This window comes from Lithobates pipiens, unplaced genomic scaffold (genome assembly GCF_037356315.1).
Source record: "Lithobates pipiens isolate NorthernLeopardFrog02 unplaced genomic scaffold, aLitPip1_a1.2 Scaffold_23, whole genome shotgun sequence".
In the NCBI taxonomy this organism is placed as follows: domain Eukaryota; kingdom Metazoa; phylum Chordata; class Amphibia; order Anura; family Ranidae; genus Lithobates; species Lithobates pipiens.
This window is the reverse complement of record NW_027507785.1, coordinates 9510669-9529232: the sequence shown is the minus strand read 5'-3', so window position 1 is coordinate 9529232 and position 18564 is coordinate 9510669. Positions and strand designations below refer to the sequence as shown.

At 42.5% G+C, this 18564-nt stretch overlaps 1 protein-coding gene across 1 annotated transcript; it reads right to left on the bottom strand.

The window, feature by feature from the left end:
* Nucleotides 1–16499: 16499 nt before the first annotated feature.
* LOC143926804 (olfactory receptor-like protein DTMT) lies at nucleotides 16500–17459 on the bottom strand. The gene has a single exon (XM_077450851.1). The coding sequence runs from the start codon at nucleotides 17457–17459 to the stop codon at nucleotides 16500–16502; it is 960 nt and encodes a 319-aa protein (XP_077306977.1).
* Between the last annotated feature and the right edge of the window lie 1105 nt (nucleotides 17460–18564).

The following is an 18564-nucleotide window of genomic DNA, read 5'->3' as shown; positions in this document are numbered from 1 at the left end:
TATACATTAAACACGTAAGTCCGCCGGGGCGAACGACGGAAAAAGGCGTTCGAACCCGCGGACGGCGAAAGTCGGAAATTCGCCGCGAAACGACCGCCGGGCGAAACGTTCGTCCATCACTACCCACAATGCAGTATATTTTCTCCTTGATGTATTTCAGCAAACTATACAGTATTTGGTCGGTCGCTAGATAGATCTGACGATCAGAATGAATCTAATACAGAACCTATAGGAACAATTTGTCCAGCCTGCACAATGCGTATCACATTCATCCAACAAACGTTTTATAAATAGACCCCTTATACCCCTTACACACGGGCGGATTTTCCGACGGAAAATGTGCGATCGGAGCTTTTTGTTGGAAATTCCGACCGCGCGTAGAGCTCCATCCGACATTTTCCATCGTAAATTTCCGTCACACAAAATTTGAGATCTGGATCTCAAATTTTCCCAACAACAAAATCCGTTACAGCGCACAAAAAACCCTGTGTTTTGCTGTGCGTTTTGGAAATTGCGCTGCAATCGTGGGTCATGCTCTGCAGCGCCCATTAGCATGTTAATGGCACTCCAAGTGTGGGCGGCGGACGAAATGTGCTAGAAACTCACCAAAACACACGCCGAAAAAAATAAAATAAAAACGTCCAACGCTCCGCAAACCGAAAAAGGTTCTGGAGCTACTTTGGGGCATTTGTCACATTCGGTTGCCCCAGGAGCCACACGCGTTAACCTGTGTAAAACACGGCAAGAAAAAAACGCGAGGGTGAACGTGTTTTTTTTTTGCTGCGCCCGGGCGTGAATGCAGCCTTCGAGCCTCTCATGCAAAGAAATTTGAGAGGCGATTCAAGCACCTACAGTGGTGTGAAAAAGTGTTTGCCCCCTTCCTCATTTCCTGTTCCTTTGCATGTTTGTCACACTTAAGTGTTTCGGAACATCAAACCAATTTAAACAATAGTCAAGGACAACACAAGTAAACACAAAATGCAATTTGTAAATGAAGGTGTTTATTATTAAAGGTGAAAAAAAATCCAAACCATCATGGCCCTGTGTGAAAAAGTGATTGCCCCCTAAACCTAATAACTGGTTGGGCCACCTTTAGCAGCAACAACTGCAACCAAGCGTTTGCGATAACGTGCAATGAGGCTTTTACAGCGTCCTGGAGGAAATTTGGCCCACTCATCTTTGCATAATTGTCCTAATTCAGTTACATTAGAGGGTTTTTAAGGTCATACCACAACATCTCAATAGGATTCAGGTCAGGACTTTGGCTAGGCCACTCCAAAGTCTTCATTTTGTTTTTCTTCAGCCATTCGGTGGTGGACTTGCTGGTGTGTTTAGGATCATTGTCCTGCTGCAGAACCCAAGTTCGTTTCAGCTTGAGTACACGAACAGATGGTCGGACATTCTCCTTCAGGATCTCTTGGTAGACAGCAGAATTCATAGTTCCTTTTATCACGGCAAGTCTTCCAGGTCCTGAAGCAGCAAAACAGCCCCCCACACAGTTAGAACACACCTAGGGAACACACTTAACCCCTTGATCTCCCCCTAGTGTTAACCACTTCCCTACCAGTGAGATTGACACAATGATCAGTGCATTTTTTTTATAGCACTGATCGCTGTGTTATTATCAATGCTCTCAAAAAATGTGTCAAAAGTGTGCAATTTGTCCGCCGCAATATCGCAGTCCTGATAAAAATCACAGATCGCCGCCATTACTAGTAAAAAAATAAAAATAATAATGCCCTAAATCTATCCCCTATTTTGCAGACGCCATAACTTTTGTGCAAACCAAGCGATATACCCTTATTGCGATTTTCTTTTTAATTTTTTATTTTTTTTTTTACCAAAAATATGTAGAAGAACTTTATTAAAAAAAATCTGGGATATTTATTATAGCAAAAAGTAAAAGATATTGGGGGATATTGTGTTTTTTTTTTCTTCAAAATTGTCGCTTTTCTTTTGTTTATAGTGCAAAAAATAAAAAACACAGAGGTGATCAAATACCACCAAAAGAAAGTTCTATGTGTGGGAAAAAAAGGACATGAATTTTCTTTGGGTACAACGTCGTACGACCGCCCAATTGTCAGTTAAAGTGACGCAGTACCATATCGCAAAATTGGCCTGGTCATTAAGTAGCCAAATCTTCCAGGGTTGAAGTGGTTAAAAAAAAAAAAAAAAATCTTAAAATTGAACATTTCTACCAAAATTCTACTAGTGTATGACAAGCTTATAACCCCTGCGGTGTTGGGGTGACTTTACACATGTGGTAGGTGCTTTTCCCAATTTGTTACGTCGGTCCAAACTGTATTTTAGGGTGTGACGCCCCACTTTTATATTGAACAAAACAGAAAGTGGCATAAATATCAGTTGCCCACTCAGGGGGTTCTTCCACATCATCATTAATAATCAACTGAAAATGCTGAGCCACCTGGCTGCCTTGTTGGCAGCAACTGGTCCCTCTGATTAGTTTACTTGGCTTTCTCAGCCTTTAGTCACAGTCTCTTGCTGCATAACCCATTCCTGGCCCCTAAGATAGGGATTCTTCTGACACCCCGACTCCTTGGATGAAACCTCCTGTCCCTCGACTCCTGGCTGGGGCTCCTCTGACCCCTGGGTAAAATCTCCTGTCTTCTGACTCTTGGTTGAGACTCCTCAGACCGCTGGGTGAGACCTCCTGTCCTCTGACTACTGGCTGGGGCTCCTCTGACCCCTGGATGAGACCTTCTGTCCCTTGATTCCTGGCTGGGGCTCCTCTGACCCCTGGGTGGGACCTTCTGTCCCTTGATTCCTGGCTGGGGCTCCTCTGACCCCTGGGTGGGACCTTCTGTCCCTTGATTCCTGGATGGAGCTCCTCTGACCCCTGGATGAGACCTCCTGTCCCTTGATTCCTGGCTGGGGCTCCTCTGACCCCTGGGAGAGGCCTTCTGTCCCTTGATTCCTGGCTGGGGCTCCTCTGACCCCTGGGTGAGGCCTTCTGTCCCTTGATTCCTGGCTGGGGCTCCTCTGACCCCTGGGTGAGGCCTTCTGTCCCTTGATTCCTGTCTGGGGCTCCTCTGACCCCTGGGTGAGACCTTCTGTCCCTTAATTCCTGGCTGGGGCTCCTCTGACCCCTGGGTGAGACCTCCTGTCCCTTGATTCCTGGCTGGGGCTCCTCTGCCCCTGGGTGAGACCTTCTGTCCCTTGATTCTTGGCTGGGGCTCCTGTGACCCCTGGGTGAGACCTTCTGTCCCTTGATTCCTGGCTGGGGCACCTTTGACCCCTGGATGAGACCTTCTGTCCCTTGATTCCTGGCTGGGGCTCCTCTGACCCCTGGATGAGACCTCCTATCCCTTGATTCCTGGCTGGGGCTCCTCTGACCCCTGGGTGAGGCCTTCTGTCCCTTGATTCCTGGCTGGGGCTCCTCTGACCCCTGGATGAGACCTTCTGTCCCTTGATTCCTGGCTGGGGCTCCTCTGACCCCTGGGTGGGACCTTCTGTCCCTTGATTCCTGGATGGAGCTCCTCTGACCCCTGGATGAGACCTCCTGTCCCTTGATTCCTGGCTGGGGCTCCTCTGACCCCTGGGTGAGGCCTTCTGTCCCTTGATTCCTGGCTGGGGCTCCTCTGACCCCTGGGTGAGGCCTTCTGTCCCTTGATTCCTGGCTGGGGCTCCTCTGACCCCTGGGTGAGGCCTTCTGTCCCTTGATTCCTGGCTGGGGCTCCTCTGACCCCTGGGTGAGACCTTCTGTCCCTTAATTCCTGGCTGGGGCTCCTCTGACCCCTGGGTGAGACATCCTGTCCCTTGATTCCTGGCTGGGGCTCCTCTGCCCCTGGGTGAGACCTTCTGTCCCTTGATTCTTGGCTGGGGCTCCTGTGACCCCTGGGTGAGACCTTCTGTCCCTTGATTCCTGGCTGGGGCACCTTTGACCCCTGGATGAGACCTTCTGTCCCTTGATTCCTGGCTGGGGCTCCTCTGACCCCTGGATGAGACCTCCTATCCCTTGATTCCTGGCTGGGGCTCCTCTGACCCCTGGGTGAGGCCTTCTGTCCCTTGATTCCTGGCTGGGGCTCCTCTGACCCCTGGATGAGACCTTCTGTCCCTTGATTCCTGGCTGGGGCTCCTCTGACCCCTGGGTGGGACCTTCTGTCCCTTGATTCCTGGATGGAGCTCCTCTGACCCCTGGATGAGACCTCCTGTCCCTTGATTCCTGGCTGGGGCTCCTCTGACCCCTGGGTGAGGCCTTCTGTCCTTTAATTCCTAGATAGGGATCCTCTGACCCCTGGATGAGACCTTCTGTCCCTTGATTCCTGGCTGGGGCTCCTCTGACCCCTGGGTGGGACCTTCTGTCCCTTGATTCCTGGATGGAGCTCCTCTGACCCCTGGATGAGACCTCCTGTCCCTTGATTCCTGGCTGGGGCTCCTCTGACCCCTGGGTGAGGCCTTCTGTCCCTTGATTCCTGGCTGGGGCTCCTCTGACCCCTGGGTGAGGCCTTCTGTCCCTTGATTCCTGGCTGGGGCTCCTCTGACCCCTGGGTGAGGCCTTCTGTCCCTTGATTCCTGGCTGGGGCTCCTCTGACCCCTGGGTGAGACCTTCTGTCCCTTAATTCCTGGCTGGGGCTCCTCTGCCCCTGGGTGAGACCTTCTGTCCCTTGATTCTTGGCTGGGGCTCCTGTGACCCCTGGGTGAGACCTTCTGTCCCTTGATTCCTGGCTGGGGCACCTTTGACCCCTGGATGAGACCTTCTGTCCCTTGATTCCTGGCTGGGGCTCCTCTGACCCCTGGATGAGACCTCCTATCCCTTGATTCCTGGCTGGGGCTCCTCTGACCCCTGGGTGAGGCCTTCTGTCCCTGGATTCCTAGCTGGGGCTCCTCTGACCCCTGGGTGAGACCTTCTCTCCCTTGATTCCTGGCTGGGGCTCCTCTGACCCCTGGATGAGACCTTCTGTCCTTTAATTCCTAGATAGGGATCCTCTGACCCCTGGGTGAGACCTTCTGTCCCTTGATTCCTGGCTGGGGCTCCTCTGACCCCTGGGTGAGACCTTCTGTCCCTTGATTCCGGGATGGGGCTCCTCTGACCCCTGGGTCAGACCTTCTGTCCCTTGATTCCTGGCTGGGGCTCTTCTAACCCCTGGGTGAGACCTTCTGTCCCTTGAATCTTGGCTAGGGCTTCTCTGACCCCTGCGTGAGACCTTCTGTCCTTTGATTCCTGGCTGGGACTCCTTTGACCCCTGAGTGAGACCTTCTGTCCCTTGATTCCTGGCTGGGGCTTCTCTGACACCTGAGTGAGACCTTCTGTCCCTTGATTCCTGGCTGAGGCTTCTCTGACCCCTGGATGAGACCTTCTGCCCCTTGATTACTGACTGGGGCTCCTCTGACCCCTGGGTGAGACCTTCTGCCCCTTGATTCCTGGCTGTGGCTCCTCTGACCCCTGGATGAGACCTCCTGTCCCCAGACTACTGGCTTGTGAAACGCGTCAACTTCTCTGCATATACAAGCATCTTTTTGCATCTTGTGCATTAAGTATCAATTATGGTCAATACCTTATGACCAATGATCTTATTGTATTGTAAATTTTATATTTGTATCTTTCTAATAAATCTTAAATCATTTTATAAACTTTTGTGGTTGTGCTTGCCTCAGTGACAGTATATAACACACCCGTTTAAAACCCCATCACCTTTTGAGGGAGCGGTGCTCTCTCTTACCTTTCGTATTATTTAAAGCGGAGTTCCACCCATTTAAATGTCAGCAGCTACAAAAAGTGCAGCTGCTGACTTTTAATAGTCGCACACTCACCTGTCCCAGGGTCCAGCGATGCGGGCAAACGAAGACCCACTCCTCTCTGGGGCACCGGCAATTGTAACTGTGGGCGCCCGGCTGTGGCTTCACCGCCCGGCAACGCACTGCGCATTTCACGAGCCGTGCTGCACGCGTTGAATGGCCGGGCATGTGACATGTCCCAGAAGATTGCAGGGAGGGAGGGGGTAAGATGTGGGCTTCCTTCCGGTGCCGAGGAGCCCCGGGAAGGAAGTGAGAGCTGGTAACCTCTAAAAAGAGGGGATCCGCTCCCCCCCCCCCCCAAAAAAAAGAAATGTGGCTTGTCAGGGAGTCACCTGCACTTGAATTTGAAGTTCCATTTTTGGGTTGAACTCCGCTTTAAACCCGAAAATATCTTATTCATCCACTAGATGGTGCTAGGTATCATAGGAATTGCCTATCATTGCCATCTAGTGGCCAAATTAGGTATTTTCACTATTGCATAGCGATCCACGTAGAACAAAATTATTATTATTATTATTATCATTATTTAGGATTTATATAGCGCCAACAGTTTACGCAGTGCTTTACATTATAAAGGGGGACAGTGCAATTATAATACAGTTCAATACAGAAGGAATAGGAGGGCCTTGCTCATGCAGCTTACAATCCAAAGGTTTCTGGTGTGAATAGGGTAAAATAATCAAATGTTATCAGGCAACTTCCTGTGCTGGTGGATGAATGTTTTTTCATTTATTTAAAAAATCAGAAAACATCTCATTTGTCAAATAGAGAGTGCTAGGTATCATAGGAGTTTATCCAGTGGCCAATGAGGTATTTTCCATTTTGCATAGCCATTCACCCAGCACAAATGCATGTACATTCGTTCTGTGCAATGGAGGCAAAAAAAAAAGTCGAACGTTATTAGGCTATTTTCTGTGATGGTGGGCGAGTGTTCTTCATTCATTAAAATCAGCAAATACTGCATTTGTCCACTAGATGGTGCTAGGAATTTCTTATGATACATGATTCTTATGATTTCTTATTAGCACCATCTAGTGGCCAAAATGCAATATTTCCCATTTTAAATCAATGTTCAATAAATCAGAAAATGTTCAATAAAATAGAAAATTGCCTAGTAACAATCATTTTATATTTTTGTACGTTGGGTGTGTAAATTTCTAAAACAATCTTTTTGTAGATACCACCTCTTACTGGGCTTGGAGAAACCCTGTGGCACCCTTGTCTATCTTCCATATCTACTACTGACATTTAAGGATCGTTTTGGGGTCGAAAGGTTTCTAAGGAATTGCCTTTGTCTAATGAAGATACACCTTCTCATATCAGGGATGTGGAACTCCATCATTGATACAGTTTATGTGTTGATTTATGGTGATGTTGTATACTAGACCTGTTACAATATACATTCTGTATTATATTGTTTGTTACGTAATGGAAAAATTCCCTCATGGGGGTTTTTAAGCAGCCAAATTATTCAAAGGTCATTAATTAAAATTCTTTATTGTATCAAAAAGCAATTTGAAAGTTACATGGGAGTTGTAAAAAAATTGAGCTCTGGCATTCGCATGAAAATGACAAGACCATCAGTCGAGATGGAACTACATATTATATGAAATCTTAATAAAAATTGCATTTTACTGCAAAAAAATAGTCTTCCACAAAAACCCCTACGCGTTTCGACCTTCCTAATTGTGGTCTTCTTCAGGGGGCCCCTACATGTTTCGACCTTCCTAATTGTGGTCTTCTTCAGGGGGAAAAACCCCTACGAGTTTCGATCTTCCTAATTGTGGTCTTCTTCAGGGGGACAGGGAGTATTTTATTCTATGCAGAAATAAAAGGAAATATTTTACATTTTAATAATCATTTGATTTGTTTGCCTATATATCTAATAACGCAAAAAGATGTACAGTGGGGACGGAAAGTATTCAGACCCCCCTTACATTTTTCACTCTTTGTTATATTGTAGCCATTTGCTAAAATCATTTAAGTTCATTTTTCCCCCTCATTAATGTACACACAGCACCCCATATTGACAGAAAAACGCAGAATTGTTGACATTTTTGCAGATTTATTAAAAAAGAAAAAACTGAAATATCACATGGTCCTCAGTATTCGGACCCTTTGCTTAGTATTTAGTAGAAGCCCCCTTTTGATGTAATACAGCAATGAGTATTTTTGGGAAGTCTGAATATAGATATCAGATATTCCAACCGCTCACAAGCACAAAACAAGACAACACTTGCTTAGCTGCTCAACATGGACTGATTTATTAGAACCAAAATGCCAAGTATTTATAATACAGTAGAAGACTAAAACCTAACCTAATTAGCATGAGCTAATTATCTAAATCAACACTCAGACTAGTTGACTGAGGGATAAGACTTTTCAGCTCCTAGCTCACTAACAATTCAATTAACATTACCATAAACATCAACACAGGGTTAATTAGCCCAAATAACAATGTGTGGAATACTATTACAAGCCAGACTAGATTCATTTACATTATACAAGACAACAGACAGGTGGCTGGAGTTCATGACATTAGCATCTGACAGTGTGTTTCCCAACAGCATGAGGCAACACACATTATATATACATATATACAGCATTGAATATGACTAGCACAGATTATAGTGGGGGTTCTCATTCACCCTGTGCCCCTTAAAATCCAGGGCCCATAATCAGTCGGCAAGAGGCTCGCATTCAGTCCTCTCAAAAAGCTAGGTCTGTCACACTCGGCCATTCCTCCTTGCAGATCCTCTCCAGTTCTGTCAGGTTGGATGGTAAACGTTGGTGGACGGCCATTTTTAGGTCTCTCCAGAGATGCTCAATTGGGTTTAAAGCGGAAGTCCGCCGGGACTCCGCGTTTTTTTTTTTTTTTTTTAAAAGCCAGCAGCTACAAATACTGCAGCTGCTGACTTTTAAAATAGTGACACTTACCTGTCCAGCGCGCCCGCGATGTCGGCACCCGAAGCCGATCTCTAGATCGTCTCTCGGGTGCTGCCGCCGCCATCTTGGGTATGGGAATCAGGAAATGGAGCCTTTCGGCTTCATTTCCCGGTTCCCTACTGCGCATGCGCGAGTCGCGCTGCGCAATAAGGACGGTCCCCGCTGCCTCTGGGATCCGTGTGTTTCCCAGCAGGCAGCGGGGCACTTGCGGAAAGGGGCGGGCACTTGCGGAAAGGGGCGCAATCTACGCCCCTTTCCGCAGAGAGCTATCCCGGAAGTAGATGCAGATACCTGTACTGTACAGGTACCTGCACCCCCCTCCCCCCTGAAAGGTGCCAATTGTGGCGCCGGAGGGGGGGAGGGTTCCGATGAGCGGAAGGTCCACTTTAGGGTGGACCTCCGCTTTAAGTCAGAGCTCTGGCTGGGCCATTCAAGAAAACAGTCCCGGAGTTGTTGTGAAACCACTCCTTCGTTATTTTAGCTGTGTGCTTGGGGTCATTGTCTTGTTGGAAGGTAAACCTTCGGCCCAGTCTGAGGTCCTGAGCACTCTGGAGAAGGTTTTCGTCCAGGATATCCCTGTACTTGGCCACATTCATCTTTCCCTCGATTGCAACCAGTCGTCCCGTCCCTGCAGCTGAAAAACACCCCACAGCATGATGCTGCCACCACCATGCTTCACTGTTGGGACTGTACTGGACAGGTGATGAGCAGTGCCTGGTTTTCTCCACACACACCGCTTAGAATTAAGGCCAAAAAGTTCTATCTTGGTCTCATCAGACCAGAGGATCTTATTTCTCACCATCTTGGAGTCCTTCAAACTCCATGCGGGCTTTCATGTGTCTTGCACTGAGGAGAGGCTTCCGTTGGGCCACTCTGCCATAAAGCCCCGACTGGTGGAGGGCCGCAGTGATGGTTGACTTTCTTCAACTTTCTCCCGACTGCATCTCTGGAGCTCAGCCACAGTGATCTTTGGGTTCTTCTTTACCCCTCTCACCAAGGCTCTTCTCCCTCCGAGAGCTCAGTTTGGCCGGACGGCCGGCTCTAGGAAGGGCTCTGGTCATCCCAAACGTCTTCCATTTAAGGATTATGGAGGCCACTGTCCTCTTAGGAACCATAAGCGCAGCAGAAATGTTTTTCAGAACCTTGGCCAGATCTGTGCCTTGCCACCATTCTGTCTCTGAGCTCTTCAGGCAGTTCCTTTTGACCTCATGATTCTCACTTGCTCTGACATGCACTGTGAGCTGTAAGGTCTTCTATAGACAGGTGTGCGGCTTTCCTAATCAAGTCCAATCAGTGTAATCAACACACAGCTGGATTCAAATGAAGGTGTAGAACCATCTCCAGGATGATCAGAAGAAATGGACATCACCTGAGATACATATATGAGGGTCACAGCAAAGGGTCTGAATACTGAGGACCGAGTGATAGTTCAGTTTTTCTTTTTTAATAAATCTGCAAAAAATTTCAACAATTCTGTGTTTTTCTGTCAGTATGGGGTGCTGTGTGTACATTACTGAGGAACAAAAAATGAACTTAAATGATTTTAGCAAATGCTGTAATATAACAAAGAGTGAAAAATTTAAGGGGGGTCTGAATATTTTCCACCCCCACTGTACATCTTTTTGCGTTATTAGATATATAGGCAAACAAATCAAATGATTATTTAAAATGTAAAATATTTCCTTTTCTTTCTGCATAGAATAAAATACCTCCCCCCTGAAGAAGACCACAATTAGGAAGGTCGAAACTCGTAGGGGTTTTCCCCCCTGAAGAAGACCACAATTAGGAAGGTCGAAACGTGTAGGAGTCCCCCTGAAGAAGACCACAATTAGGAAGGTCGAAACGCGTAGGGGTTTTTGTGGAAGGCAATTTTTTGCAGTAAAATGCAATTTTTATTAAGATTTCATACAATATGTAGTTCCAACTTGATTGATGGTTTTGTCATTTTCATGCGAATGCCAGAGCTCAATTTTTTTACAACTCCCGTGTAACTGTCAAATTGCTTTTTCAAGACGATGGAAGAGCAAAAAACGTGTCCTATAGCCAGAGATTTATTTTAAAAAGCTTCAGCGATCCCAAAGACATTTCTGTGTCGTCTCCACAAATGTCAATTAAAGAATTTTAATTAATGACCTTTGAATAATTTCTTGGCTGCTTAAAAAAAAAAACCCCCATGAGGGAATTTTTCTATTATACAAATATTTCGGGGTGTGTTTTTCTATTCTATTGTTTGTTACATGGAAAAGACCGACTAGTGAACACCATAGACATTTATTTGTTGATTATTTTATTTTATTGTATTTATTATTTATGTATTAAAGGCATTTACATAGCACTAACAATCAACATACATATTGTACATTCACATCAGTTATTTAACCACTTGACCTCCGGAAGATTTACCCCTCTTCATGACCAGGCCATGCTTTGCGATACGGGACACTGTATCCAAATAAAATTCATATAATATTCCCCCCCCCCCCCCACAAATAGAGCTTTCTTCGGTGGTATTTAATCACCCCTGTGTTTTTTATTTTTTGCACTATAAAACAAAAACTGACTGGCAATTAAAAAAAAAAAAAAATAACAATACATTTTATACTTTCTGCTATAAAACAAATCCAATAATAAATAAATAAATAAATAAATAAAAATGAAAAAAAAAAAATGATCGAGTTTCTTCAAAAATTTAGGCCAATATGTATTCTGCTACATATTTTTGGTAGAAAAAAATCCCAATAAGCGTATATTAATCCTATTTTTGGTAAAAAAAAGAAATCCCAATAAGCATATATTGATCCTATTTTTGGTATAAAAATAAAATAAAAATCCAAATACGCGTATAATGATCTTATTTTTGGTAAAAAAAAAAAAAAAATCCCAATAAGCGTATATTAATCCTATTTTTGGTAAAAAAAAGAAAAAAAAGAAACATACATATTTTTGGTAGAAAAAAATCCCAATAAGCGTATATTAATCCTATTTTTGGTAAAAAAAAAAAAAGAAATCCCAATAAGCATATATTGATCCTATTTTTGGTATAAAAATAAAATAAAAATCCAAATACGCGTATAATGATCTTATTTTTGGTAAAAAAAAAAAAAAAATCCCAATAAGCGTATATTAATCCTATTTTTGGTAAAAAAAAGAAAAAAAAAGAAACATACATATTTTTGGTAGAAAAAAATCCCAATAAGCGTATATTAATCCTATTTTTGGTAAAAAAAAAAAAGAAATCCCAATAAGCATATATTGATCCTATTTTTGGTATAAAAATAAAATAAAAATCCAAATACGCGTATAATGATCCTATTTTTGGTAAAAAAAAAAAAAATCCCAATAAGCGTATATTAATCCTATTTTTGGTAAAAAAAAAAAAAAAAAGAAATGCCAATAAGCATATATTGATCCTATTTTTGGTATAAAAATAAAATAAAAATCCCAATACGCGTATAATGATCCTATTTTTGGTAAAAAATATAAAAATCCCAATAAGTGTATATTGATCCTATTTTTGGCAAAAAAAATAAATAAATATCCCAATAAGCGTATATAGATCCTATTTTTGGTAAAAAAGAAAAAAAAAAAAACAATAAGCGTATAATGATCCTATTTTTGGCAAAAAAAAAAAACCCAATAAGCGTATATTGATCCTATTTTTGGTAAAAAAAAAAAAAAATCCCAATAAGCGTATATTGATCCTGTTTTTGTTAAAAAAAAATCCCAATAAGCGTATATTGATCCTATTTTTGTTAAAATAAAAAAAAAAAATCCCAATAAGCGTATATTGATCCTATTTTTGGTAAAAAAAAAAAAAATCTCAATAAGCGTATATTGATTGGTTTTTCTGCAAAAAATGTAAGCGTCTACAAATTATGGGATATATACTGGAATTATTATTTTTTTTTTACTGGTAATTTATTGTCATGACAATGACAATACCCGGGTACTGCCCTAGGGGACATGTATCAATGCAAAAAAAAGTTATTAAAACTGCAGTTTTTTCAGAGACTTATAGTGGGACTGCGACATTAAGCGTATATTGATCCTATTTTTGGTAAAAAAAACAAAAAACAAAACAATAAGCGTATATATTGATCCTATTTTTGGTAAAAAAAAATTAAATAAATCCCAATAAGCGTATATTGCCCCTTTTTTAGGTAAAAAAAAAAAAATCCCAATAATTATCGTATATTGATCCTATTTTTGGTTAAAAAAAAAAAATCCCAATAAGCGTATATTGATCCTATTTTTGGTAAAAAAAAATAAAAAATCCCAATAATTATCGTATATTGATCCTATTTTTGGCAAAAAAAAATAAAATCCCAATAAGCGTATATTGATCCTATTTTTGTTAAAATAAAAAAAAAAATCCCAATAAGCGTATATTGATCCTATTTTTGGTAAAAAAAAAAAAATCTCAATAAGCGTATATTGATTGGTTTTTCTGCAAAAAATGTAAGCGTCTACAAATTATGGGATATATACTGGAATTATTATTTTTATTTTTACTGGTAATTTATTGTCATGAAAAGTGTTTGAGGACCCGGGTACTGCCCTAGGGGACATGTATCAATGCAAAAAAAAGTTATTAAAACTGCAGTTTTTTCAGAGACTTATAGTGGGACTGCGACATTAAGCGTATATTGATCCTATTTTTGGTTAAAAAAAAACAAAACAAAACAATAAGCGTATATATTGATCCTATTTTTGGTAAAAAAAATAAAATAAATCCCAATAAGCGTATATTGCCCCTTTTTTAGGAAAAAAAAAATCCCAATAATTATCGTATATTGATCCTATTTTTGGTTAAAAAAAAAAATCCCAATAAGCGTATATTGATCCTATTTTTGGTAAAAAAAAAAAAAAAAATCCCAATAATTATCGTATATTGATCCTATTTTTGGCAAAAAAAAAAAAAAAAATCCCAATAGGTGTATATTGATCCCATTTTTGATAAAAAAAATTAAAAAAATCCCAATAAGCGTATATTGATCCTGTTTTTGTTAAAAAAAAATCCCAATAAGCGTATATTGATCCTATTTTTGTTAAAAAAAAAAAAAAAAATCCCAATAAGCATATATTGATCCTATTTTTGGTAAAAAAAAAAATCCCAATAAGCATATATTGATCCTATTTTTGGTTAAAAAAAAAAAAATCCCAATAAGCATATATTTATTGGTTTTTGTGCAAAAAATTTAAGCGTCTACAAACTATGGGATATATACTGGAATTATTATTTTTTTTTTACTGGTAATTTATTGTCATGAAAAGTGTTTGAGGACCCGGGTACTGCCCTAGTGGACATGTATCAATGCAAAAAAAAAGTTATTAAAGACTTATAGTGGGACTGCGACATTGCAGCGGACAATCAGAGACTAACTAACACTTTTGTCACTTTGTGGGAACCAGTGACGCTAATGCCGCGTACACACGTACAGATCCGTCGGACAATTCGATCGTGTGTGGGCTCCAGCGGACTTTTTTTTCCCCCCCCAAAAGTCAGACGGACCTAGAAATAAAACATGTTTCAGATCTATCCGATGGACTAAAAATCGGGAAAACCGTTCGTCTGTTTACGTCCTCAAGTTCAAAATGAACGGACTTTCGAACTGACGGTTGTGTGTGGCCAAGTCCGTTTCATTCAGAAAGTCCGTGGGACCTCCGCCGAAAGTCCGTCGGGACGACCGTCGGAACCTAGTCCGCCGGAAAGTCCAGTCGTGTGTATTATACAGTGATCAGTGCTAAAAAAATATGCACTGTCACTGTACTAATGACACTGGCTGAGAAGGGTTTAAACTTCTATAATGCAATGGATGACTGTTTTTTTCCTACCCGCCTTTTGTGTGGTTTTCTGATACGTTCTTTATAATATCAAGATACCCGGCAGAGTGGTGGGCGACCCTTGTAAGGAGAACAGTGAGTGTGTAGGCCCAGGTGCTCAACACGGGGATGGTGGGAACCCCTCATAATATAAAATAGAATAGAATAAATTAGAATATATACATCTTCCCAAAAGCCGAATTTAGAAAAGACCAGAATAAAACAGAATGGAGTAAAAGAGAACAGAATAGAAAATAAAAGAATAAAACAAAATAGAAAAGAATATAAAAAATAGAATAGATTATAATTAGAATTTAGAATAGAGTGGAATAAAATAGAAAGAATATAGCTGTCCTTTTAGAAATTTGAATTTTCGATTAAAAATTCGATTTGAATACTTTGAATCCGTTGAAAACAAATAAACAAAATGAAACGAAACTAATTTAGATACGAATGCCAACGAAACAAAATGAGTAACTTAAAGTGTTACTAAACCCCGGACTCTGCATTCACTATATCTGGTCTCCCACAGTACACAGAACATGGAAATGTAATTATTTTAATACATATAAATTGATACCGTAAATACCTTTTTCTCATCAGCAGTACACTATATTGCCAAAAGTATTGGGACGCCTGCCTTTACACACACATGAACTTTAATGGCTTCCCAGTCTTAGTCCGGAGGGTTCAATATTGAGTTGGCTCCGCCCTTTGCAGCTATAACAGCTTCAACTCTTCTGGGAAGGTTCTCCGCAAGGTTTAGGAGATGTGTCTATGGGAATGTTTGACCATCACCAATAAAGCAAGGTCCATAAAGTCATGGATGAGTGAGTTTGGGGTGGAGGAACTTGACTGGACCTTAATGGCATCCCAGTCTTAGTCCGTAGGGTCCAATATTGAGTTGGCCCTTTGCAGCTATAACAGCTTCAACTCTTCTGGGAAGGCCGTCCACAAGGTTTAGGAGTGTGTCTATGGGAATGTTTGACCGTTCTTCCAGAAGAGCATTTATGAGGTCAGTCACTGAGGTTGGCTCGCATTCTCCGCTCAAATTCATCCCAAAGGTGTTCTATCAGGGTTAAGGTCAGTGATGTTCCTCCACCCCAAACTTGCTCATCCGTGTCTTTATGGACCTTGCTTTGTGCACCGGTGCGCAGTCATGTTGGAACAGGAAGGGGCCATCCCCAAACTGTTCCCACAAAGTTGGGAGCATGAAATTGTCCAAAATGTCTTGGAATGCTGACACCTTAAGAGTTCCCTTCACTGGAACTAAGGGGCCAAGGCCAACCCCTGAAAAATAACCCCACACCATAATCCCCCCTCCACCAAATGATTTGGACCAGAGCACAAAGCAAAGGTCCATAAAGACATGGATGAGCGAGTTTGGGTTGGAGGAACTTGACTGGCCTAGACAGTAGTCCTGACCTCAACCCGATAGAACACCATTGGGATGAATTAGAGTGGAGACTGTGAGCCAGGCCTTCTCATCCAATATCAGTGCCTGGCCTCGCGATTGCGCTTCTGGAAGAAATGGTCAAACATTCCCATAGACACATCTCCTAAACCTTGTGGATGTCCTTCCCAGAAGAGTTGAAGTTTTTCTAGCTGCAAAGGGCGGAGCTAACTCAATATTGAACCCAACGGACTAAGACTGGGATGCCATGAAAGTCCAGTCAAGTTCCTCCACCCCAAACTCGCTCATTTATGACTTTATGGACCTTGCTTTATTGGTGATGGTCAAACATTCCCATAGACACACTCCTAAACCTTGTGGACGGCCTTCCCCAGAAGAGTTGAAGCTGTTACAGCTGCAAAGTGTGGGCAAACTCAATATTGAACCCTACGGACTAAGACTGGGATGCCATTAAAATTCATGGGTGTGTAAGGGCAGGTGTCCCAATACTTTTGACAATATAGGGTACCTCTACCGCCTAGAATTTTTATTTTTTTTCTATTTCAGGACTTTAGTACCTTTAAAACAACAAGTGTTTCACTCTAAATTTGCTTCTGTTCAGAATTCTCCTTAAAGTCTGTTTGATTTCCTTGTTGCGGAGGAAATATATGATTGGATTGGCCATATGAGGCACGAACGAGTACAGGAAAAGAAGGAGGGTGCTCATATCAGACTTTATCACGACTGAAGGAATATTATTTACAATGTAGACAAAAAGTCGGGGGGTGTAATACAAAGCGATGACCAGCAGATGGGTCACACAGGTGTAAAACGCTTTACGTAGGCACTCAGAGCGGGTCAACAAGATGGCCGCTATGATTTTGATGTATGAAAGTAATATCAGCCCCAGGGGCAATAGGAGGACAACCAAAGCACATACAAAGACCGCCCTCTTTGAGCTTGATATGTCGGTACACGCTAGAAGCGAGTACGCTGTATGGACACAGAACAAACTGTTCAACTTGTTGGCACCACACAGAGGGATCCGAGATGCTAAAACGGCAACGGCAGCATTTGTAGAGGTGGCAAAAATCGTCCAGCAGATGGCGCAGGAAATGGTGACCACTTTATTGGTGATAAGGGAGGTGTATGGCAGAGGGTAGCAGATGGCCACGTAGCGATCTGCGGCCATCAGCATCAAGAGGTAGGAATCCAGGCTTCCAAAATAATGAACCAAGAACATTTGGAGTATGCACACGTTCAGTGGAATGGTGGAGGCTCCAAACCAATATCCGGCAATAGATTTTGGTAAAGTCACGGTGTCGAATAGTAGGTCGGAGGCGGCAAGGTTGGCTATGATCAGATACATAGGCTGATGCAGGTGTTCATTAAGGCTGACCAAAACTATGACAGTGCCGTTGGCAGTCAGGGAAATCATATAGGCAAAAAACATTATGGTAGATACCAAACCATGGAAGGTATCAGGTAGATCGGGAAATCCAACTAATATGATTTCAGACACCACAGTTTGATTGGGCATTTGGTCTTCTGTCAAACAACCTAGGGCATAAAATATATCTTATCTTATACTGAACTGAACAAACGAAATATAGAAGGAGATTGACAATTTTATTTTCTGTGTCTATGGATATTCCTGAAATGATGTACTTTAATTATTTCCAATTTTGTGCCTTTGTAAAACCAGGTAGGCCTGTTTGATGGTTTATGGAACCCAACCGTTCACGCAAATTGTTACAAAGTTTTTTTTGTTGTTGTTAAAACTTTAAATTCATCCAATGTTTTCTTCTCTGTTATCTACCCTTTGCCCACTTTGTTGGGGTCACCTTTGTAGTATCAGGTAGGCCCCTCTTTCTTTTGAAACAAGATGAATACTTCGGAAAACATAGACTTGTTCTGGAAACATTTTGCTGGCAAATATGGACTTTATTGAAGCATACATTTCCTTCCTATCTAATGTCTATGCATTCATATTGTGAACCCCTAGTTCCATCTCTACCCAAAAGTGATGTATAGTATAGAAGTCTTGGGACTTTGTAGACTGGTAGAGGTCAACATTTTCACACATGTGGATTGTGGCTGGTGTGGTGGTATGCTGTGGTTTGAAGGGTCCCACAGCTTCTAAGGTACATTGTGGTTTGGAGGGTCCTACAGCTTCCAAGATACATTGTAGTTTGGAGGGTCCTACAGCTTCCAAAGTACACTGTGGTTTGGAGGGTCCCACAACTTCCAAGGTATACTGTAGTTTGGAGGGTCCTACAGCTTCCAAGGTACACTGTGGTTTGGAGGGTCCCACAACTTCCAAGGTATACTGTAGTTTGGAGGGTCCTACAGCTTCCAAGGTACACTGTGGTTTGGAGGGTCCCACAACTTCCAAGGTATACTGTAGTTTGGAGGGTCCTACAGCTTCCAAGGTACAATGTGGTTTGAAGGGTCCCACAGCTTCCAAGGTACACTGTGGTTTGGCGGGTCCTACAGCTTCCAAGGTACACTGTGGTTTGGAGGGTCCCACAACTTCCAAGGTATACTGTAGTTTGGAGGGTCCTACAGCTTCCAAGGTACAATGTGGTTTGAAGGGTCCCACAGCTTCCAAGGTACACTGTGGTTTGGCGGGTCCTACAGCTTTC